General features: G+C 35.4%; 1 protein-coding gene across 1 annotated transcript; it reads right to left on the minus strand.

Moving 5' to 3' along the window:
• Window positions 1-2306: 2306 nt before the first annotated feature.
• On the minus strand, window positions 2307-12060 carry LOC132051770 (uncharacterized). Its single transcript, XM_059442968.1, has 8 exons — window positions 11844-12060; window positions 11077-11172; window positions 10411-10494; window positions 9220-9380; window positions 8952-9069; window positions 8300-8435; window positions 5797-5975; window positions 2307-2745 (listed from the first exon to the last, which is right to left on the minus strand). The coding sequence occupies exons 1-8, from the start codon at window positions 12051-12053 to the stop codon at window positions 2506-2508; spliced, it is 1224 nt and encodes a 407-aa protein (XP_059298951.1). The 5' UTR covers window positions 12054-12060; the 3' UTR covers window positions 2307-2505.
• Between the last annotated feature and the right edge of the window lie 8696 nt (window positions 12061-20756).

Genomic DNA, 20756 nt, shown 5'->3' on the forward strand with positions numbered 1-20756 from the left:
GTTTAGTTAGGTCAACAAAACTGTAGCCATTTACGGCCTACATGCGTATCATGAGATTTAAGAGGCTTTGGGTTTGAAATTTAAGTGTTTTTTTGTAGAGAATGTTTTACCCCTTATTAATCCGACTGGGCAAATACGAGTTGGTAAAACTAGTGATATTACATGAGATGGCTTTAAAACGAGAAAAATAGAAGATAGGAGATTTATGTTAACATGCATAGCCGAGAGAATAACAGACCCTCACAAAACCATGAAAATATTTCGAGCAATGTGAAGCAGGGCGTATTACGTATATGCCAGTGCTAAGAACTCAAACATGAAAGTTGCTACTTTGAGATCTGGGTATTGTAATAACTAACATTACTAAGTGCTAAGAACTCAAACATGAAAGTTGCTAATTTGAGATCTGGGTATTGTAATAACATACATTACTAACCCAGCTGGATATGAAGAAGAAATTACAAGACGTCAAGAACCAGGGTTACGAATTTCTGCAACTTAGAGGGAACTTCCCAACAAAAAGAATGAAGTACGTGCTTCAAGAAAGTCTATAGACTAACAGCCACAATGAGTTTAGGCAATTAATTACACATTATCAAAACAACCTTTTTCACGTGCACTTAAGGTTAAAACACAAGAAAAAAGGCTAATCATTTTAGATGGAAACTTCATCTTGTTTGCTAAATCAACTATGGTGATGATTCCAAGTTTAGAGGTAAGAGATTGAGGAAATTCTTATGAGAGTTGACAGATCTAACAAACGCAAATAACTTATTTGTTTTAAGCATGTTTCACCTGCCACATTTTAGTGAAAGTTGCTAATTTTCTTCTAGAATCCATTAATTCCGTTGGCGACTATGGTCGTGACTTCTTCACTGTAACATTGAAAGTACAGTATTATTTCTCTAAGTTAACAATTCTTGCTTCGACACGTGTCATTCCCACTTTGTTGCTTAAGTGATCGTTTTTGTATTTCAATAACTGACTACGAGGACAACTAACTTCCTAAAGAAAGCTCTCGATACATGTCTATAAATGTTAACCCAGAAAAATAACAAAGTCCTATGATATATATTGTTTTGTGTTCGTAGAAAGGAGACATGGTTGGCATTTCGAGTCGGAGACGGCCTTCGAGCTTTACATATGACCAAACAAAGCCAGTCAAATTTTGTACAAATGTGGGACATTGACATTTAAATTTGATGTATGCACCAGTTTGAGATGAAGCAAATTTAAATAGCCTCCCTATCACAGTCAAGTCCTAATATGATCCATAATGTTGATATCGATATGACTAAAGAAAAACAGATTTGCGAAATGATATAATCTAAGGGTGTCAAATATGGCCTAAAAGATAACGGTCAAAATTTTATTGGTTGGGCTTGATAATTTTTTGCGTGGCATGCCCTTCTTTTGGGATGGTCTTTAAATTTTGTCCCTTAAATTGGTGGTCTTTAAGTTTTTCCCTCGCTCAAAAAAGGTGTACGAAAACATCGGGTTTTAGGTTCGAACCATTTTCGCCTCAAACATAAAAATAAAAATAATTTCGTAAGGCAAAGCTTTGAGAAAAGTCTGCCTTATGCGGCATAAGTTGCCTTGAGGCATAACTAAAGAGTTATGCCGAATCCAGCATAACTTTAATTATGCCTTAAGACAACTTATGCTGTCTCCGACATAATTAAAAGTCTGTCTTAGAAATTACATTAAGGCATAAAAGTTATGCCGGATCTGGCAAAGTTATGCCTTAAGGCGCTTATGCCGGATCCTGCATAACTTTTTCCAAGCCTTGCCTTGCGAAATTATTTTTTATTTTTATGCCGGAGCCGGGGTTCGAACCCAGAACCTCGGGGTTCTACGGAAGGGCAAAAATTAAAGACCAACAATTTAAGGGGCTAAAATTAAAGACCACCCCGAATGAGGGGCATTCCAGCGAATAGGGCTGATTCTAGCTCAACCCAACATAGCCAATTTTCAAGTAATCTCCAACTTAGCCCAATACTAACCCAATTCTTATAAGTTTGTGGTGTGTTTGATATGAACGAAAATATTTTTCACGAAAATCAAAAATATATTCGCGACAAAAATATTTTCCATGAAAACTTCACGAAAATATTTTTCTCAAAAAATGCATTTCTAGAAAATAGACCCTTGAAAAAAAAACTAGGTCAAGTTGGGCGGGTCAACACCCAATCCATTTGTAGTTCATTTCAGCCCAAATAACTTTTGGGCCAATGTTAGCCCAACCCATTTATTACCTCAGCTTGATTGGGCCAATTTCAGCTCAACTCGCCTATTTGACACCCCTAATTTAATCTGATTTATATTGCTTCTCAATGCAGGCTGTTAGTGGTGTTTCTGGTACACAATAGATTTGGCATGGACAAAAGGCATCTTGTGGTAAATTTGGACGTTTTTAACACCAAAAAAAATAATAACTCAAATCTAGCTCTGCAATAGTGAGAAACTCCAGCAACTTTTTGATAAGAAAATAAGAGAATTTGGCAGTTAACTTGAAGCAGGATCTCTGTATCTCTTGAAAATGTCTTCAATATCATCCATTACTTGAGGTGGCAAAGGTCTCTCAGTTGTCAAAAAAGCATCGATATCTTCTTTTAATTGATCCACTGAAGTTGCACCTATAATTGAGCTTGTCATAAATGGCCGGTCTCGGGCAAATCCTAGGGCTAACTCAACCAGGGATAGACCATGCTTCTTGGCCACTTCTTCATACTTGACAGTTGCTTCCTGGAAATTAAACATAAAACACATCAAAAAGACATCCAAGCAATCATTAACTTGCAAATGAACTTCTCACATTTTTACATGTCTAAAGTAATAGATGACTACTGAAGTGACAATGCAATGCAGGTTGTAACTTTAGAGACGAGCAACCATTTTCTGTTTATTCTTTGACCTTCTCAAATGTGTGGTCTTCCAATATATATTTAAGAAAACACCAGCAAGCAGAAGAAATAATGCCCCTCACACCAACCCAAACTCCCATAAAGATGGCAGTGCAAGTTATTTTGGATGCTCAGCCCTTCCCAACATGAATCAGTTCTCTATAAGAAAAAAGCTTCTCACTTACTAGTCTACAATCAAGGTTCAGTTTAAATGCATACATCCAACATAAGAGCAAACACCACATGAAATTGTAATCTCCTATAATAACTCATGAAATACAGTGTCCACCATTAGAATGTCCAGGTATAGTGTAGTTCCTATATTACGTATTGTCAGTCTTCCATATGGAACAAATTTTCTAGGTGCACTTGACACCTATAAATAGGTGTGTCTTGTATTCATCAAATTATCAAGTAATCAATATATCTTTTCTCTTCTCTAACTCTTACATGATATCAGAGCTTCTAAAATTTACGTAAAGAGCACAGTAGCTTTCACCTCACAAAATACGTCTTTATGCAGGTTAGGTGATCAGAATTTTTCTTTCTTTCTATAGTTTTATGACTGTTGCTTCTTTTCAATGACTGTTCTAGCAAAGCTGCTCCTATTTTTGGTGATTGTTCCAACAACCTCAGGTCTATTTGCGGGGAAGTGCTCCTACCATGGAGCTCCTCTTTTCAATCCAGGTTACCATTCCAGAAACCTTACACGTAAGTTTGCTTTATCATTCCACATCACCCTAAGTTTCTTTTTAGCTGAAAAATTCCAGTGGCATCACCTTCTTTTCTGGCAACTGTCCCGTGCTTTTTCTCCACTAACCATTCTGGTAGAGCCACCTTCTTCAACCAGTATTTTGCCCATTCTTCCAACCATTAGTTTGCCCATTATTTAAGTCAATTTTTATTAGCAATTTTCCTGCATGAGATTCTAGTTGGAAAAACTTCTCCAGGAAAATCCTAACGACTTTGAAGCAATCGTTCAGGCAAACATTATTCAGGTTATTTCTGGTGATAGTTCACCATTTCAGCAATTTTTTTTTTCTTACTTTTCAAAATAAATGAATTTAAGTTGCTTACCCCTTTGAATCTGAGGCTCTATATTAGAATGTTAAGCGAGAGGTTAAAATGTTAGTCATTAAGATGTGTATTGTCCCACAAGATTATAAGTGTATGTTTTCGACACTTGTATTCATCAAATTATCAATAAGCAACATATTTCTTCTCCTCTAATTTATTACAGCCACATATAATTGTCTAACACCAGTTAAAATCGTGATCAATAAATTATGGAGCCTCATTCTTCTTCCTTTTCCTTGCATAAAGCTGCTCAAATAATACCTTTCTTTGTGATCTGTGTTCATAGTGGGCAGTGTTGTCAAAGGCGCGCTTAAGCCCTGAAGCGAGGCTCAAAACATGCCGAGCGCTTCGCCTCGCTTTATTTGCGCTTCAGTGTCATCAACAAGGCTCTAAGACATACTTTTCCTTGACAATGAGCCTCTCTTGAAGAGCTGACACTAGATAATTGATATTTCACTTTATCGTAATGTTTTTACAATTTCTTTGTCCATATATTTGTTGTTCATGCTTATTATTAGTAGTCTTGGACTAAACATATATATATTTGTATTTTTTCACCATTGCGCCTTTTTTCATTAAAGCCCACGCTTTATTTGCGCTTTGCGCTTAAAGCCCCAGCTGACCTTAGAGCTTTTTTGCGCTTTTCGCTTTTAATAACACTGATAGTGGGTGAAGGGAAACACAGGTGGTGGAGTAGGATATAACCTGTTGATAGGCTATAAGTAGGCCATATGCTATTGCGAGGGCCCCCCTTATTTGTCTCTTAATTTGTCAGGAAAAAGGGCTGCTCATCTTCATATGGTTTGGCTTCGCTATCACTTGACTATCTAGCGGTAGAGTAAGCCCTCTCTTTGGATTAAATTCAGTGGTTGTATGCTCGACTGAATACAGGATCAGCTAACTCGTATCTAGTTTTCTTCTATTACATATAAACGCGTAAAGAAGGGAGCTTCCTTATGGAAAGCGGATGGCTGGTCCAAAACAAGGTGAAAATGCCGCTCCCAATGAGATCAATAGAAAATACTATTTGCTTTATAAGAATAATATTTCACTGATATGACATGAAGAAGTTTCACCAGAATTGTCTTGATCGTCAAGAAATAATTGTTACTGAATGATCTCTTACAATTAATTCACAGTGTGGAATGATTAAAGAATGAACCTTGATCTATATGAGATGCACTAGTTCTTTTTTTTCTTTTTTCTATTTGTTTCTTACATTGAGCGTAAGAACGGGGCGAGCGCAAGGGAATATGCCAGTAACTTTTTTTTGGACTGCTCACCTATGTCCTTCCAGATCCACTTTAAATTTCCTCTAAATTTTCATGCAATAAGTAGTTCTAACCTTAATCAGGTCTTATGTGCAAATTTATAGTTCTTGTTTTTAAGTTGCAACTTCATCCAACACCGTCTAGGAAATACAGCAATAACAAAGTAGTACACACAACAGACAAAAAGGCACAGGATTTATTTATCGGATTAGGTGCAACTGCTGCAAAAAAAGATGCGGGGGGGAGAAATAAATTCTTAAGAGTTTTTTATTTTTTTTTAAATTTTTTTTATTGAACCATTTCAAGGTATTTAAATTGTCAACTTTAGTGCTTTGTTTTGCGGAGGCAGGGGAGGGGAGGTATTGCGGTATGGGGGCCCCTAAGTTATGCCTGCCATTCACACCTAAAACTATCCATTCGCACCTAAAACTATGTATTTCAACCTCAGTAAACTTACACTTGAAACTTTAATTTTATCCAAACTATAAAGCTACTCAAACAGTCAATTAACTTTTATTTTCTTGTAAGACTTGAAAAACCCGTACCTTGGCAAGGGATTTGTTGTATCTTTCCATGTAGCCTGGGAACAGGTTAAATCTCCCTTTTCTAGCAGCTTCAGAGTTACTGTCCAAATACTTCCCCGATAAGGATCCACCAGCCAGTGGGGAATAAGAAAGTAACCCAATGTTACAGTTGTTTGGGTGGCATACTTCGACAAGATCAACTACAAAGAAAAACCAAAACTCGTTATGCTAAATGGAAAATTAAAAATGATGATGCTCAATTTAAGTAGGATAATTTTTTTCTACCAAAAACTGCAGCTACGGTTTCTTTATTCTCAAGGAACACGTATAGCTGCATTTGGTTGTTTCATTATTTCTTATGAGTATAGGTTAATTTTACTAGGTTATTTCACTCTTTTTTTTTTTTTTCAAAAATATCAGGAATATGTTATCTTATCACTTGAACCATAAGGTCCTTAACCAACATCATCCAAGTACAAGTAGGTCCAAAACTGATAACATGTCAATGTGAACCAAAAAAAAAGGTCTCTTCGAAAGATAACAAATGTCATTTCGGAGTTTATAGTGCCAAATATGATCATCCGTAAGAATAATAAATTGAGATTGTCAACAATGCAGATAAACTACAATGATAAGCAGGCGTTGTAGTTAGGAAGATAGCATCTATGATGAGTATTGAGAAGTCTGTGAGGATCTAGTAGACTTTATGCAGTAGGTAATCACATTCCTTAGGGAACTGAGCTCACCAATGTTGAAACCAATTATACAACTAGGTACATATGTGCAAGAGTGCCTTAAGTCAGATTAGAGAACAGATATCATGCAATTGATTAGAAAGGAGATCAGAATCAGTTCACCAATATTCAAAAGAATCTTTAGAAAGTGGTTTTCTGTTTCTTTAAGAGGTACAGGCAGATTACTACATGTTATTCAGGCAGCGGCAGCATGGATGATATGAGCTCTTTTGGTGAATGGGAAAATGACGAAGATGGCACTCATGAAAGTGTATTATTAAGGGCAGCGATTGGGGAAAACTGGATCCTAATCATCGAAGAGAGCAAACAGGATTCAATAATGTAAATAACTAAATAAGAAAAATACTGACATATTGATTTGCACTCACGCTGTTAAAGAATCTTAACACTTAGGGTGTGTTTGGTATGACGGAAAATGTTTTCCAAGAAAATATTTTATCGGAAAATAAGTGATTTTCCTACTCATTTTCTTGTGTTTGGTATGCAAGTTGGAAAATGTCATTTAAGAGTATTTGAAAAACACTATGAGGTTTTTGAATTCGAGCGCAACTTCTAATGGTGGGAGGTAGGCGGGGTAGGAGGTTGGGGCAAGGCAGGGGGTTAGATGGGGCAATTTTTTTATAAAAATAAAATATAATATATGAAATAGAAAATTCAAGAGGGGGTAGGGGTGGGTGTGGGGGTAGGGTGGGGAGTTGACGCTTGACGGTAGGTGGGGTAGGTGGCGAGTGTGGGGAGTAGGTGGTTGATGGTAGGTGGGAGGTAGGGAGGGGGTAGGGGGTGGGTGGGGGTAGTGGAGTTGGGATGGTTGGTGTGTTTTATTGAATCCGAAAAATGTTTTCCCTCAAATTTTTAAAGAAAACATTTTCCAAGATATTTAGTGCAACCAAACGAGAGAAAGTAGGAAAACATTTTCCGTCATACCAAACACACCCTTACTCAGAAACCAATTGGCAAAGGGTAGTGTGTCCTAGGCCACCTTGCACTCTTTTCTAAATCATCAGTGGAGTTATTCATTTTCGTTTTTTGCACTCCTCCAGTCATGCAACCTAAGATTAAAAGCAAAGCCTCTAGACAAATGAATTAACCCAATGAAGCATCTATTTGGATAACTCAAATGGATGCACAGCACAGATGTTTTTTGTCACACAGACAGGTTGGGTTAGAGTCCCCCAATAGCTGAGGGTATTGGGTTATAGTGTTTTAGCACGATCTTGGTCAATCCTCACCGAATGAGTTAGATACTGCGGTTGATATAGACCCATCCCTGATCTTGGTTAACCAGATGTTTTGCAGCCTATGTTTATATTATCCATACTCCAAATGTCCAACTCTAAGCATGATGGGGAGGGTAATAGTAAAGTCCAATATTGGTTGGGGGTATAGATTTGGGACAATACTCACCTCATGAGCAAGATTTTAGGATCGATTTAGGCCATGGGTCCATCTTTCTTAACAGGCTGAATGATAACAGACCCTCATATTTTGGTACCAGGTTGAAGAATTTGATCTTCTGAACTCAACTAGTGGACTACGGTTGTGATACCTCGGCATCTTCATCAAACATCTTGGATTTCTTCTCATTTAATGACCTCATTTACTCTTAAAAAGCGACACTTATCACTCATAACTTGTAAGAGCTGCCAAAGTATGAACGAAAAGATTGACAATAGTGCTGCAACAATCAAAATATGTTTAAGCTACATTTCTCGTTGAGAAGAGTTTCGCATCTAAATACTTGAGTAGGATATTATAAAAGGACAACTTACTTTCAAAGTGACACCTCACCAGCAGACTGTAGCTATTCTGAATGCTGACAATCTTCGGCAATCCTTCAACTTTTGCAGCATGGACAAACTCCATTACTCCATATGAAGTTTCATTGGAAACACCAATGTAGCGCACCTGAATAATTTAGTAATACTTAATTGTTACTTTAAGATAACTAGATTCCAAAGTTAACTATCCATAAAATAAATCAATTTTGAGATTTCACAAAGTAAAATGAAAGCTCAACTTATTTTGCAAAAATGTGCAAACCAAACCATGCGTAAACAATCAGGTGTGCTTATTCACCCAGCATGAAAAATGTGTGAATAAAACCATGCGTAAAAGATCAGGTTTGGTTACTCACTATAAGCATTGCAAAATGTGTAACGAAACCATGTATAAGAGACCTGATTTGCTTATTCACTAACATTTTTCATTTACCAGTTCAGTTTCCTAGCAAGCATACACCCTAAAGTTTCTCACTTTAAAATGATATTTATATTAGCGTTCAGGAAAAAATGAAAGATAACCTCAGCCTTTGATTAGTAAAATGATAATTATAAAACATCTTACTTAGTTCATTTCACTGACAGATTTGTAGTAGTATTGCAATTGTTACTCCCTAACTAAAAAAAGCAAAACATACATTACCTTCCCTTCATCAATGAGTTCCTGAAAGGCTCTAAGCTGCTCAACGAAAGGCACACTTGGCCTCCATTTTGAAGGTTCATAAAAGAACTCACCGAACAATGGTACATATCTGTCTGGCCTGAGAAGTTTTACATCAGATTACCGAACAAGAGCGTGGAGGTTCGAGTCCTCTTCAAGGCATAATATTGAGAATGCTCATTACTTAGCTCATTACTTATCAAAATTCACTTCTAGAATCCTTCAATGATAGAATCGACAAAATACTTACCAATGTATTTGGAGTAAATCAATGTAATCAGTATTGAGACGTTTCAAACTTTTTTCCACACTTTCTCGAATATTAGCAGCATCTACTCGCAAAACCTTCGCATTTTCACGTATGTAACTTGATCTTTCTGAATAACCACAAACTTTTGTAGCCAAAATCACCTGAAGAATAGAATTTTAGATATTATCACATACCTACAGGAGTAAATAAGTAATCTTGAGATAAAAAGACACCAATGCATTATAGCTATAATGGCTCAAAAAATGCAGGAAGGAGAGGTTCCTCTACATAAAGAATGGTTTTGGTAGTTACTTTAATACGAATTACAGTTGGCATCATGGCCATGCCAATGATCTTGATTATTATTGTGCAAGCGAGTTGGGAAAAAATCTAAGCCAACTGCACAAGTGCTCCATTATGCCATTTGTGGACTATCGGAGGACATTTGAAAGGTGAGATCCAGCGTGAACCTTAAAAACATATTTGCAGCGTCAAGTTCTTAACAATCTATGCCGTTCTAAGTTGAAAGTACTCATGCTTGGGCTTAGGCTATTAATTATAAAGCTGGTTCTGATTTGTTCTTCTTTCCAGCTTGCATATAATTTGTCTAATAACGTAATTCTTGCTCTTCCTCATAAAAGAAGAAAAAACAATTGTACTTGGAGAATCAATGCATAAATCAGCAGAATCAATAAACCAGAATTGCATCCAGTAGTTATATATGTATGCCTACAGCAAAGTGACTGCACCAGAAAAAGATCAAAGCAGTCCACACGGCAACACAATCAAAGGTTTCTCATCCAAAAGCCTCTATTTAAAGCAATCCTGCTCCAATGGCCTTTTAAATTCTAACAGAAAAGAAAGACCCCTCCATGTGCTCTACCTAACTATCTTTAGTAAGTGAACCATTTTCTAGTGGAATTCATTTAAAAAGATCAATGGTTACAGTTCATCGCAATAACAGTAAAAGGACAAGAATACAACGAAAAGTATGAACGAGCCGATTCGATGGAATAGTCCCTATTAGGTTCCATACAAAAATAAAGCATGCTTAAGGCCACAAGATTAAAGGGCATTTTGGTACATGTGGAAATAAGTCCTTATTAGGTTCCACACAAAAATAAAGCAAGAAATGGATCATATATGCACAACCTTTCATATAAATGATTTCATTTCACAAAGTAGAATCACCTTATCACGGGGTTGGGACTTCAGCCAGCTACTAATGTAGAGATCCGTCGTTCCTTGAGTCTCCTTTTTCATTGGGATAGGATACTTGGAATACAGAAGCAAAGAAGTAAATAAATATCACAACCAGACATACCATCGAGAAAAGAGAGAGGAAGGGAAAGAAAAATGCTACTTCCTCTTGTTTCAATTTGTTTGTCTTACTTTCCCTTTTAGTCTGTTTAAAAAAGAATGCTTCTTTCCTAATTTGACAACTCTTTAATTTCAACAGCCCACATGGCATGTTTAATGCCACAAGATTAAAGGGCATTTTGGTACTTGTACATATCTTTAATTTTAAACCACAAGATGCAAAAGTTTTCTTTACTTTCTTAAACTCCGTGCCTATTCAAACTAAGACAAACAGAGGAGTGTTCAACTAATTAAAAATCTTTGTGTAAGATTAACGGACATGACATATCATTGGTCAGAACTGCACATTAGGAAAAGAAGCAATCTTTTAGGCAGTAAAGTATACTTCTAATTACATCCCAATAATTCAGAAACCAAGCTTCTAATATCAAGATAGTAAATATGAAGAACAGTAACAGGATAATAAATGAAAGCAATTTCTTCCTAACCAAAAGAATAAAAAAACAAGGATGTTTAAGTTTGTGTGGAGGAGCTTACAGCCTCAGCAGTATCAATAATATTAATTCCTTGATCAAATGCATAACTAAGTATTTCATGAGCTTCCTTCTCTGTATTCTGTTCTCCAAATGTCATCTGCAATACATCATTTATCAATGAGTTCACATTAATAAATCTTCAATTACATCCTAAATATACAAATGAACATAACAACTAAAAAACAAGGCTAAACTAACCATTCTTTTCAATTTAAAACGTAAAATTCTCTAATAAATGTGTTCTCCAATGAATTTGGAAGGTAACAAAAAGAAGTGCTCCCTCTGTTTCAATTTTGTTTGTCTTACTTTCCTTTTTAATCCGTCTAACAAAATATACCTCTTTTTTGGCTAACTCTTTAACTCCAACTTTACGCGCGGCATCTCTAAGACCACAACATTAATGTCAACTATTTAATTCTAACTTTACACGTGGCATGTTTAAAACCACAAGATTAAAGAGCATTTTGATGCATTCCACATATCTTTAATTTAAGACCATAAGATTCAAAAGTATCCTTTAATTTCTTAAACTCGTTGCCAAGTCAAAATCAGACAAACAAATTGAAACAGAGGAAGTTTACTTTCCTTTTTAGCCCGTTTAAAAAAAAATGATTCTTTTTTGGCAACTCATTAGTTTCAACTTTCCACATCGCATGTTTAAAACCACAAGATGAAAAGTTATTTCGGTACATTCTACGTGTCTTTGGTTTAAGACCACAAGATTCAAAACCAAACAAACAAATTGAAACTGAGTGAGTGAGCACTTACAGTGCCAATAGTAATTTCGCTGATGTTAAGATCAGAGTCACCCAGTTTTCTGTACTGCATAGCATTCTTCTGTGCAGCAACAACAATTGTGCTGTAAGTCTGCTTTTTTCTCAATTGGCGCGTGAAAGACCGGTAAAATGGAATGCGAGTGGTTGTGGTGTTGGAGATAAACGCCGGCATTATTACAGATGAAGTGCTGCACGAAGCCATGACTCGGTTCTTACTTGTTACTCTTTTTAGCCTTATCAAACTATATGTTGATTTTGTGAAACAGGAAGTTACAACGTTAGTCCTTTTTTAGAATATACAAGAAACAATATGGATTCGTTTATAGTAGCCAAAAAAAAAAAAGGAATGGACCTGGAGTTTGTGATTGGGCTTTTTTTGGTAACTATATATGTATCCAATTCAATGAAATTTCCATAACCGGATTGTCCTTGAAATGCACTAGTCTTTAATTTTTGCTCCACATGTACGTGGTCTTTAATTCCCCCTTGCCCTCCCGCTACTTATTTAATGAAAATATTTAGATCTACTTTACACGATATAAGTTCTGTAATATTTTTATCTTCGAAAACTAAACTTTTGCCTTGCTCAGCACAAGTTTCATAGGAATTAAGTTATACGACATAAGTTGGGTAGTATTTTTTGGATTATAGAAAGTTTTGCCTTTTTCAGCATAATTTGTGTGGATGTTATGATACATATACCGAAGTTAAACGTAAACTATGCCTTGCGGAATCTAAATTATGCAGCGCCAAAAATGCTAAAGGGCAAAAAAGACCACAAATTTGAAGGACAAAAATTAAAGACCACCCTGAAAGAGGAGCATCTGTGCGAATGACTCGTAGCTTTTTTGTTGGGGCATAATTTTATACTTTCGCATCATAATATCCCACAAGTTATGACCAGCATGACTAAAGAACTTATGTCTCAATGGGCATAAGTTCGATTGCTAAAGAGAAAAAATAGAAGACGAGCCCATTTGAAGGACAATTCATGCAATTTCTTCATATCCAATTCCATGAAATTTCCATAACTAACCAGGCAAAAATTGGATATGTAAATTTCGATTCCTCCTATTCACTGTAGTTGGGGAAATTGTACATTTTGCTATTTAGATCTTAGTTGTTGTAATTATCATATACTTAGCATATTTATCTAGAGTTAACAGAACACGACCTTTTTACGTACAATGGTTGTTGCGGGGCAAAATCAGTCAATCTTTCTTGGAGTATTTATTATGACGCTCTCGAGGATAGAACTAAGAATATTTCATGTGTCGTTCCCCTTATTTTTTACATATTTCATGATAAGTCCTCTTCCACGCAGATGCGGAGTTAGAATTTGAGGTTTGTGGGTTCCGAATTCAAATTCTCTAAGTTACTGAGTTCTAAATTACTAATTTATACATATTACATAAATTTCTTAAGACAAATACAAAGTGCGAACATAAGGTTGTGGGTTCGGCCAAACCCCTCTTTGACACTGTGGCTCCGCCACTTCCACGGTTACACTAATAACAGAAAAGACACTATCTTTTACTGTCTTTGCCAACACTTTTTTGTTGCCCTTGCCCAAACCTCAGTGAAAAGATGAAGAAGATAAGTCTTTAATTCTAACAATGCCAATAATATAGCGCATTATAATACCACGAAAATCTTGACTGTATATCAAACAGTGGAATAGAAGCACATAAACCATTCAAAATGATGGATCGTTATACATAACTTCCAATGAAATGAATAATAACATACATTTATAGACTAAACTTTTAATGGGTTACTAATTATCCTATTTTACACATTAATTAATCTCTTCTTAGAGTCCCAGAAACTTACAAAGATATTATTACTAAGTATTATTTACATGAGCATTAGCTTGACTTGTGCCATCCCTTTTGAAAAATTAAATTTAAATGATAGAAAGAAGTTACGTTAATGTCAAGACTCAAGACATTGCCTTTCAAAACGATTGACATCCAAACCAATCTGCGTAAAATTCATGATGAATTAACTAACACGCTATAATCATTTTGATTTATCATTTAGACCTTTACATCATTTAAAAATAAGAAAGTAAAATCACTTCTACAATTTTTCTTGGTACGTAATATATGAAAGGGATTGGTGCCATTTTATGACCACATGCAGTTGTAAGCTAAAGTTTTCTGCAACTTGTGATAGCTATTAGTCAGTTCACCTGGATATGACCGTACATTATATTGAAGACTAAAAACCAGCTTTCCATTGTCATTTTTGTCGATTCCTATGGGCATAACGCGGTTAAAAGTTATTCTCATCTATGGCCCCTTTTGAAGTACTAAAAGATTTGGGGCATTTTACAATTAGAACTTTTGCATTAATAATCCTCGTTGATCCCCACTTAACTACTGACATCTCATGTTTATATATAGCTAGCTCGCAGCAATGGATTCATTTATTGGTGGTACGATAATGTCTCAACATACTTCTAATATTTCTTTATTTTCGTGAAAAATTTTGAGCATCCAATTTAAAGTCGCAGTAAGTTATAGTCTAAGACCTTTAGTACTGGCCTATGAGTCTGAAAATGAGCTTAATTTTCTACTGTTGACTCTGATTCCATGTGAAAAAAGTCAGAATATTCTATTTCTATCTAGTATCTTAATGCAATGCATATATAGAGTAGCCGTAACCCTTTATAAACTCCTTGATAGTCCTTAAATAACCCATTCAGAAATATAACTCAGTAGTTCTCCTTGGGTAATCTACTATTACTGTCTAAGAATCCCCTTCTGTGTTAACTAGCAAGGGCGAGCTATCTTATTATAATCCCTCTGCAACTCCTGAACAGATATTAGCGCAAATTTAATCTGTGATACAACATGTGGTCTATAAATTTTAAATTTAGAGAACGTAGGATGAATTGAACATATTTTGGTGTAATGACCCAACACAATGGTACCCTACATTTATAGTACAATTACAATACAAAAAATGGAAGTATAATAAATATTAGGATACATATATGATAATATAATCAACTATGATATATTCTAGTAAATGCTAATTATCTTGTGAATCTTCTGAATATTTGTAGAATATTCTCTAACACCCTCCCTCAATCTGAGCAGGAGGATCGAACGTTCAGATTGCTAACCAAATCTATGAATTTGGATGAAGGTAATGACGTAGTTAATATATCTGCAAGTTGCTGGGATGATGCACATGATGAACTAGAAGAATTCCCGAGGCAACTTTCTCACAAACAAAATGATAGTCTATTGAAACGTGCTTCATTCGGGAATGAAACACTGGATTTTGAGCAAGATATAATGCACCAATGTTATCACAGTAAGCTCGAATGGGCTCTTTCAAGAAAATGTTTAAATCACACAATAGTTATTGTATCCATGTGACTCTAGCCGCAACAGAGGTCAGAACACGATATTCCGCTTCAGTACTTGAACGTGCTACTGTGGGCTGCTTTTTAGCTAACCAAAAATACACAATAGCCATTGGTTGAATGTCGACTAGATTGACATCCCGCCCAATTGGCATCAGAATAAACAAGAAGATTAGGTAAGAGATCACAGTAGAGTTGTAGGCTAAAATCAACGGTCCCTTGAAGATAGCAATAAATTCGCTGAACATTATGCAAATGAGCATGAAGGGGTTGATGGAGAAACTGCGATGCTAAATTCACAGCAAACTGGATATCGGGTCGAGTGAAAGCGTATATTGTAATCCTCCAACCAATTTTTCGATATTCAGTCGGATCTTTTATGCTCTGATACCAAATTGAATATATTTTGGTGTAATGACCCAACACACTAGATACTCTATATTTATTGTACAATTACAATAACAATAATGAAAATAAAATAAATAGTAGGATACATATATGGTAGCTAGTGTCATTTGGCCCGTGCACATTAAAATTAAATTTGCAGATTTTTTTTTTGATGTTTTTTTGTTGTTGCTTCTTTGTTTTTTTTTAATATTAGTTTGGCACTTCCTAAAAAATTCTAAAATTATTAAAGTAAAAAAAAGGTATATGAAAGTTAAAGGAAAATATTTTTCTTAGTTTATATATTGGACTGACAAATGAAAGCTTTTCTAATTTCTATTTTCCTGATCTTTTGAGATAATAGTCTCCGATGATCCAATGAGCTTTTCATATGTTATATTAATTTCATTTATTTCTCAGAATTGAACCCATATTAGATAATTTATTTTTTTACAAAAAGATACTACTAATTGTCAAAAATATTACAACAACAACAACAACAACATACCCAGTTGAATCCCATAGTGTGGGGTCTGGGGAGGGTTAAGTGTACGCAAACCTTACCCCCACCTTGGAAGGTAGGGAGGCTGTTTTCGAAAGACCCTCGGCTCAAAAGAATTGTCAAAAATATTAATGCTACAATATTGTTGGATGATAAAATTAATAAAGTTAACTTATAGATCAATATAAATAATTAAAAGTTTTGGTATTGCAAGATACTTTTGTAAATGTTCTTTGGGAAAATACATAAAAACCCGACCAACGTATACTCGGATTAATTATGACACACCCAACCTTTGCGGGTGACCTATTACCCCCCTGGCCTTATTTTTTTTGTATTTTTGTACTTTTTTCGACTGACATGACACAATCAAAATTTGAAGCCTAGTTACACAGTGGAGAGTGTGCAACACTCTCCGCCACATTGTCGCCACGTCAGTGCCACGTAACTGCCACGTCCCACGTCACTGCCACGTCGTCGTCGTTGTCGTCTTCTTCTTCTTCTTCATCATCATCATTTCAAGAAATCAATCAACCCATTTTCCTCCATTAACACACACATATTCAATTTCATTATCAATCATAAAAAACTTATTTTCAAGAAATCAACCAACCCATATTCTTCCTCCATTAACAAAATCAACCAACCCATTTTCTTCCTCCATGAACACACACACATTCAACTCATTTTCTTCCTCCATTAACACACAAACATTCAATTTCATCATCAATCATACATATCTTTTCAAGAAATCAACCAACTCATTTTCTTCCTCCATTAACACACACACATTTAACCCATTTTCTTCCTCCATTAACATACACATATTGAAAGGCAACCAGTCCACGCTATTAATAATAAACTTTCTCAGATTCGTAACTTGTCTCTCCATTTTCAATTGTCATCAAATTAAAGCAAATTCCATTTTTTTTCCGGTAGTTTATAGAGCAAATACTCAAAATCCCCCCAACGTTTGACTAAAATCCCAACTACACACCTAACCTTTGCGTTGGTCCTATCACCCCCCTGGATAATTTTTTTCGCATTAAAATGCCCTTTTTGCCGATGTGGACAAGAGCGTGACTACACCGCTCGCGGGGCGCGTTATAGCCTTAAAAAAAAGCATCTGACGTGTTTTAAAATGCCAACTGGACTGCCACATAGATGCCACATAGATACCACATAGATAAATTTAAATTCCCTCCATTTTTAGGCTACTTCATCTTCTTCTTCACCCTATTTAATACCCATCTCCATTTTTTTATCAAAATAATACCCATTATAAATTTAGAGCTAGGATAGTGATTATTCTTATAATCACCGTTTTCCCAAATCAAATTAAAAAAAAAAAAAATAAGAAAAAAATGAAAATCAAAAAAAAAAAAAAAAACAAGGTTGAAAATCTAATCTTGTTCTCGATTGGAAGTTGCTTGTTTGGAGTTGCTACTTATTGCTTGGTTGGAGTTGTTTAAGCACTAATTATTTGAGTTGATTTGGGGGAAAATTAAACTCCATTGCTAGGAATTTTGGAGAAAGCTATGAAGAACACCAAGTGGGTTTCTTTAAATTCTTGATTGTTTGATCAAATTAATGGATGAACTTTGTTCTACTTGGTGTTAGGAAGCTTCCTTTCACATTTGGGTTTTTTTGGATCAGATTTGAGGAAGTTGGTGTGATTTTTTTTTTTTTCAACTCCTAATGAAGATGATGATGAAGATGAAGGAGAATTGGGTATGGGTTTTTGTTATATCCCGTATTTCATACATTCGGATAATTCGAGAAAGTCGTGGTAAGTTAAGGACAAGATCATTTTCAAGAATTATTTTAATGTACAAGTTGGTTATAAATATTATTTACGAACATTGGTAGTATGAGAATATCGAGGAAGGCTAGGGGTAAAATGGGAAGTTTATAAAAATTGTTTTGAAATTTCTAGACCAAGCCAAGGCTTGCCATGTGTGTGTGTGCATGTGCATGTATATGTGGGTCCCACTCTTATATGGATGAAGCTTATGGAGCAAGCTAAGTGGTCATCTTTGTTAATTAAAAGAAAAGTTCAAGAAAAAGAAAGAAAATTCTAGAGAAAAAAAATGGAAAAAGGATGCATGTGCCCCTCACATGCTTGGAGGAGTTATATATATATGACATATTAGTCATATTCTCCAAAAAAAAAAAAAAAAAAAGCTCTAGAAATTTGGAGAAAGAAAAACAAAAGAAGAAGAGCAACAAGAAGGCCTAGGTTCGGCCAAGGGAGGAGAAAAAGAAGACTAAGAAATCTTTTCCCAAAATTTTTTTCTTCATGTATTCCTACTAAATTGAAGACCCTCTTCAACATGGCACAATTGTTGGAACAAGAAAATTACTCTTTGTGGCACTTTCAAGAATTCAAGTAAGTGGGGAAGTTGAAGGAAAAGGTAAGAATTCATCTCCTTTTTATGTTATGAAGGCTTGTTTATGCTATGGAATGTAGAAAGGATAGAACTCATGAAAATATGGAAGTTTGCATGGTGGATGTATGTGTATATATGTGGCCGTGTGCCTATGTTGTTATATAGGCAAGATAAATTTATTCTTATGTAATATTCTAGTTGTGGTTATTGTAAATTCTACATGGATAATGAAAGTGGATGAAATTCATGAAGTTGTAGGTGTTGGAGTTTTAGCGTGTGGTGTGTGTGTTGTGTAGGAAAAATGAATAAGCTTCTATGTAGTATCTTGATTGTTGTTGATATGTACTCTACGACGAAAAATGAGAATTTGGTGGTTTAAGTTGATGTTAGAATGGTTACTTTTGATTTGGGAGTTAGTTTTCGGTAAGGTATGGTATGTTGATGGAAATGATGGGCATGTTGTGTAAGTTGTTTAAAATGTTCTTAATTGTGTTTGAATGATCTTGAATTAGTAAGTGAATATGTAAACGTTGATATTGGTTTGGAAATGTGAATAAGTGGTTTGGAATATTTTCAAATTGATTGTTGATGTTGTTGGTAAAATTGTTAGTATTTCGGCGATAATGTGGCCGAGTTCCATTCTAATTGTTGTGAGTTGAATTTCGGAGATGGCGCAGTGAAATTAAACGAGACAAATGTTAATTCAAGATTTGAATTCTTAAAGGTTCTAATGAATGTTTGGTAAATATGACCATTTGTAGATTTTGGGCGAAACGGGAAGTGAGTATGGACGAGCATAAGGCGCAACTAAGGTATGTAAAGTCCTTCCTTTCCTTCTTTTGGCATGTCTTAGTTATATTAGGTTGGAGTAGAGCCTCGGAAAGATTCTGTGTAGAAACTCGAGTTTGATTTTGGGTACTATTCATTCAATGTAATTGAACTAGAATCCTTATGTTTTGTTGGAAAAGCGTTTAAGCATCCACAATTGTCACAAACGTAACCGAGCCATTCGAAATTCATCCATAGACGATCCAGAGTCTAACGTTGTAATTTATGTAAGCCACCTCGACTTGACCCGAGGTGGCCCGCTATTTCCGAATTTTATTGTGTTACTAATTTGTTTTGAGCAATAATTAAAGGAAAACCTTTAGCTACTCCCTCAACAAATAAACGATAAGTGTTTTGATTATCCCTTGAGTCTTATGACATAGTTTGAAGCATAAAACGATCCTAGAAAGATTATTTGATATAACCCATTGTGATATCCGCAAGACATACACTATGATTATTGTTTGAATCCTTTTATATGACCTATTAGTTGAGTTGTTCTAATTATCCTATTGAACCCTATGATATATTTTGACATATCCAAACAGTCTTAAAAGTTTGCTGCGACATAATCCGTCAGGACATTCGAACAGCTCGTCCTACGATTGTCGTCTTATTTCTCCCATAAATGACTTATCGTTTGCACTAACTGATGAGACGTACTTTGGGGTAATTCTGCTCCCTAGTTTCGAGTTTGATATGATTCGTAGGCCCTCTCTGATATGAATGGTCCGGCACACATATTCTGACATAAATACTTCGATACGAGTAGCCCGATACGAACATTTGATACAAGCATTCTGATATGGATATTTGACATACGTATTTTGATACAGGTACTCTGATATGAATATTTTGAGATAGGTACCCCGACATACGCGTTCTGATGTGAATATTCCGATATGGATATACGGTTCGAAATAAGAAATCTGTTATAAGTAATCTAATGTAAATATTTGGTAAAAGTACTTTTATTATAAGTATTATGATATCAGTATTTTGATATAAGTATTCTGTCATAAGTATTTTGATACAAGTATTTTGATACAAGTATACTGGCATAAAAATTTTGATATAAGCATGATTGAAATAGTATGAATATGTGTGTGTGTTATGGAGGACCGTGGTATATGTCCGCAAATCGTGGTATAGGTGTGTAGTTGGGATTTTGGTCCTGCCATCGGTATATGGATTATGATGTGGTCGGTTGAGGTATATTTTGTATGTTATGATATTTGTTTCCGGCGTGGTATATGTCCCCGGGTGCGTGTGTGTATGTTATGATGTGTTGTATGGTAGATCTGCATGATCCGAAAGTAACGTTTTGATATTCGGATTACGTATTTTCGTACTTACTCGACCCGATTCGTATATCAATCTTGTTCGGTCATGATTCCGTCCGATATTCTCGTACATCCGATT

Source organism: Lycium ferocissimum, chromosome 4 (assembly GCF_029784015.1).
Source record: "Lycium ferocissimum isolate CSIRO_LF1 chromosome 4, AGI_CSIRO_Lferr_CH_V1, whole genome shotgun sequence".
Lineage (NCBI taxonomy): Eukaryota > Viridiplantae > Streptophyta > Magnoliopsida > Solanales > Solanaceae > Lycium > Lycium ferocissimum.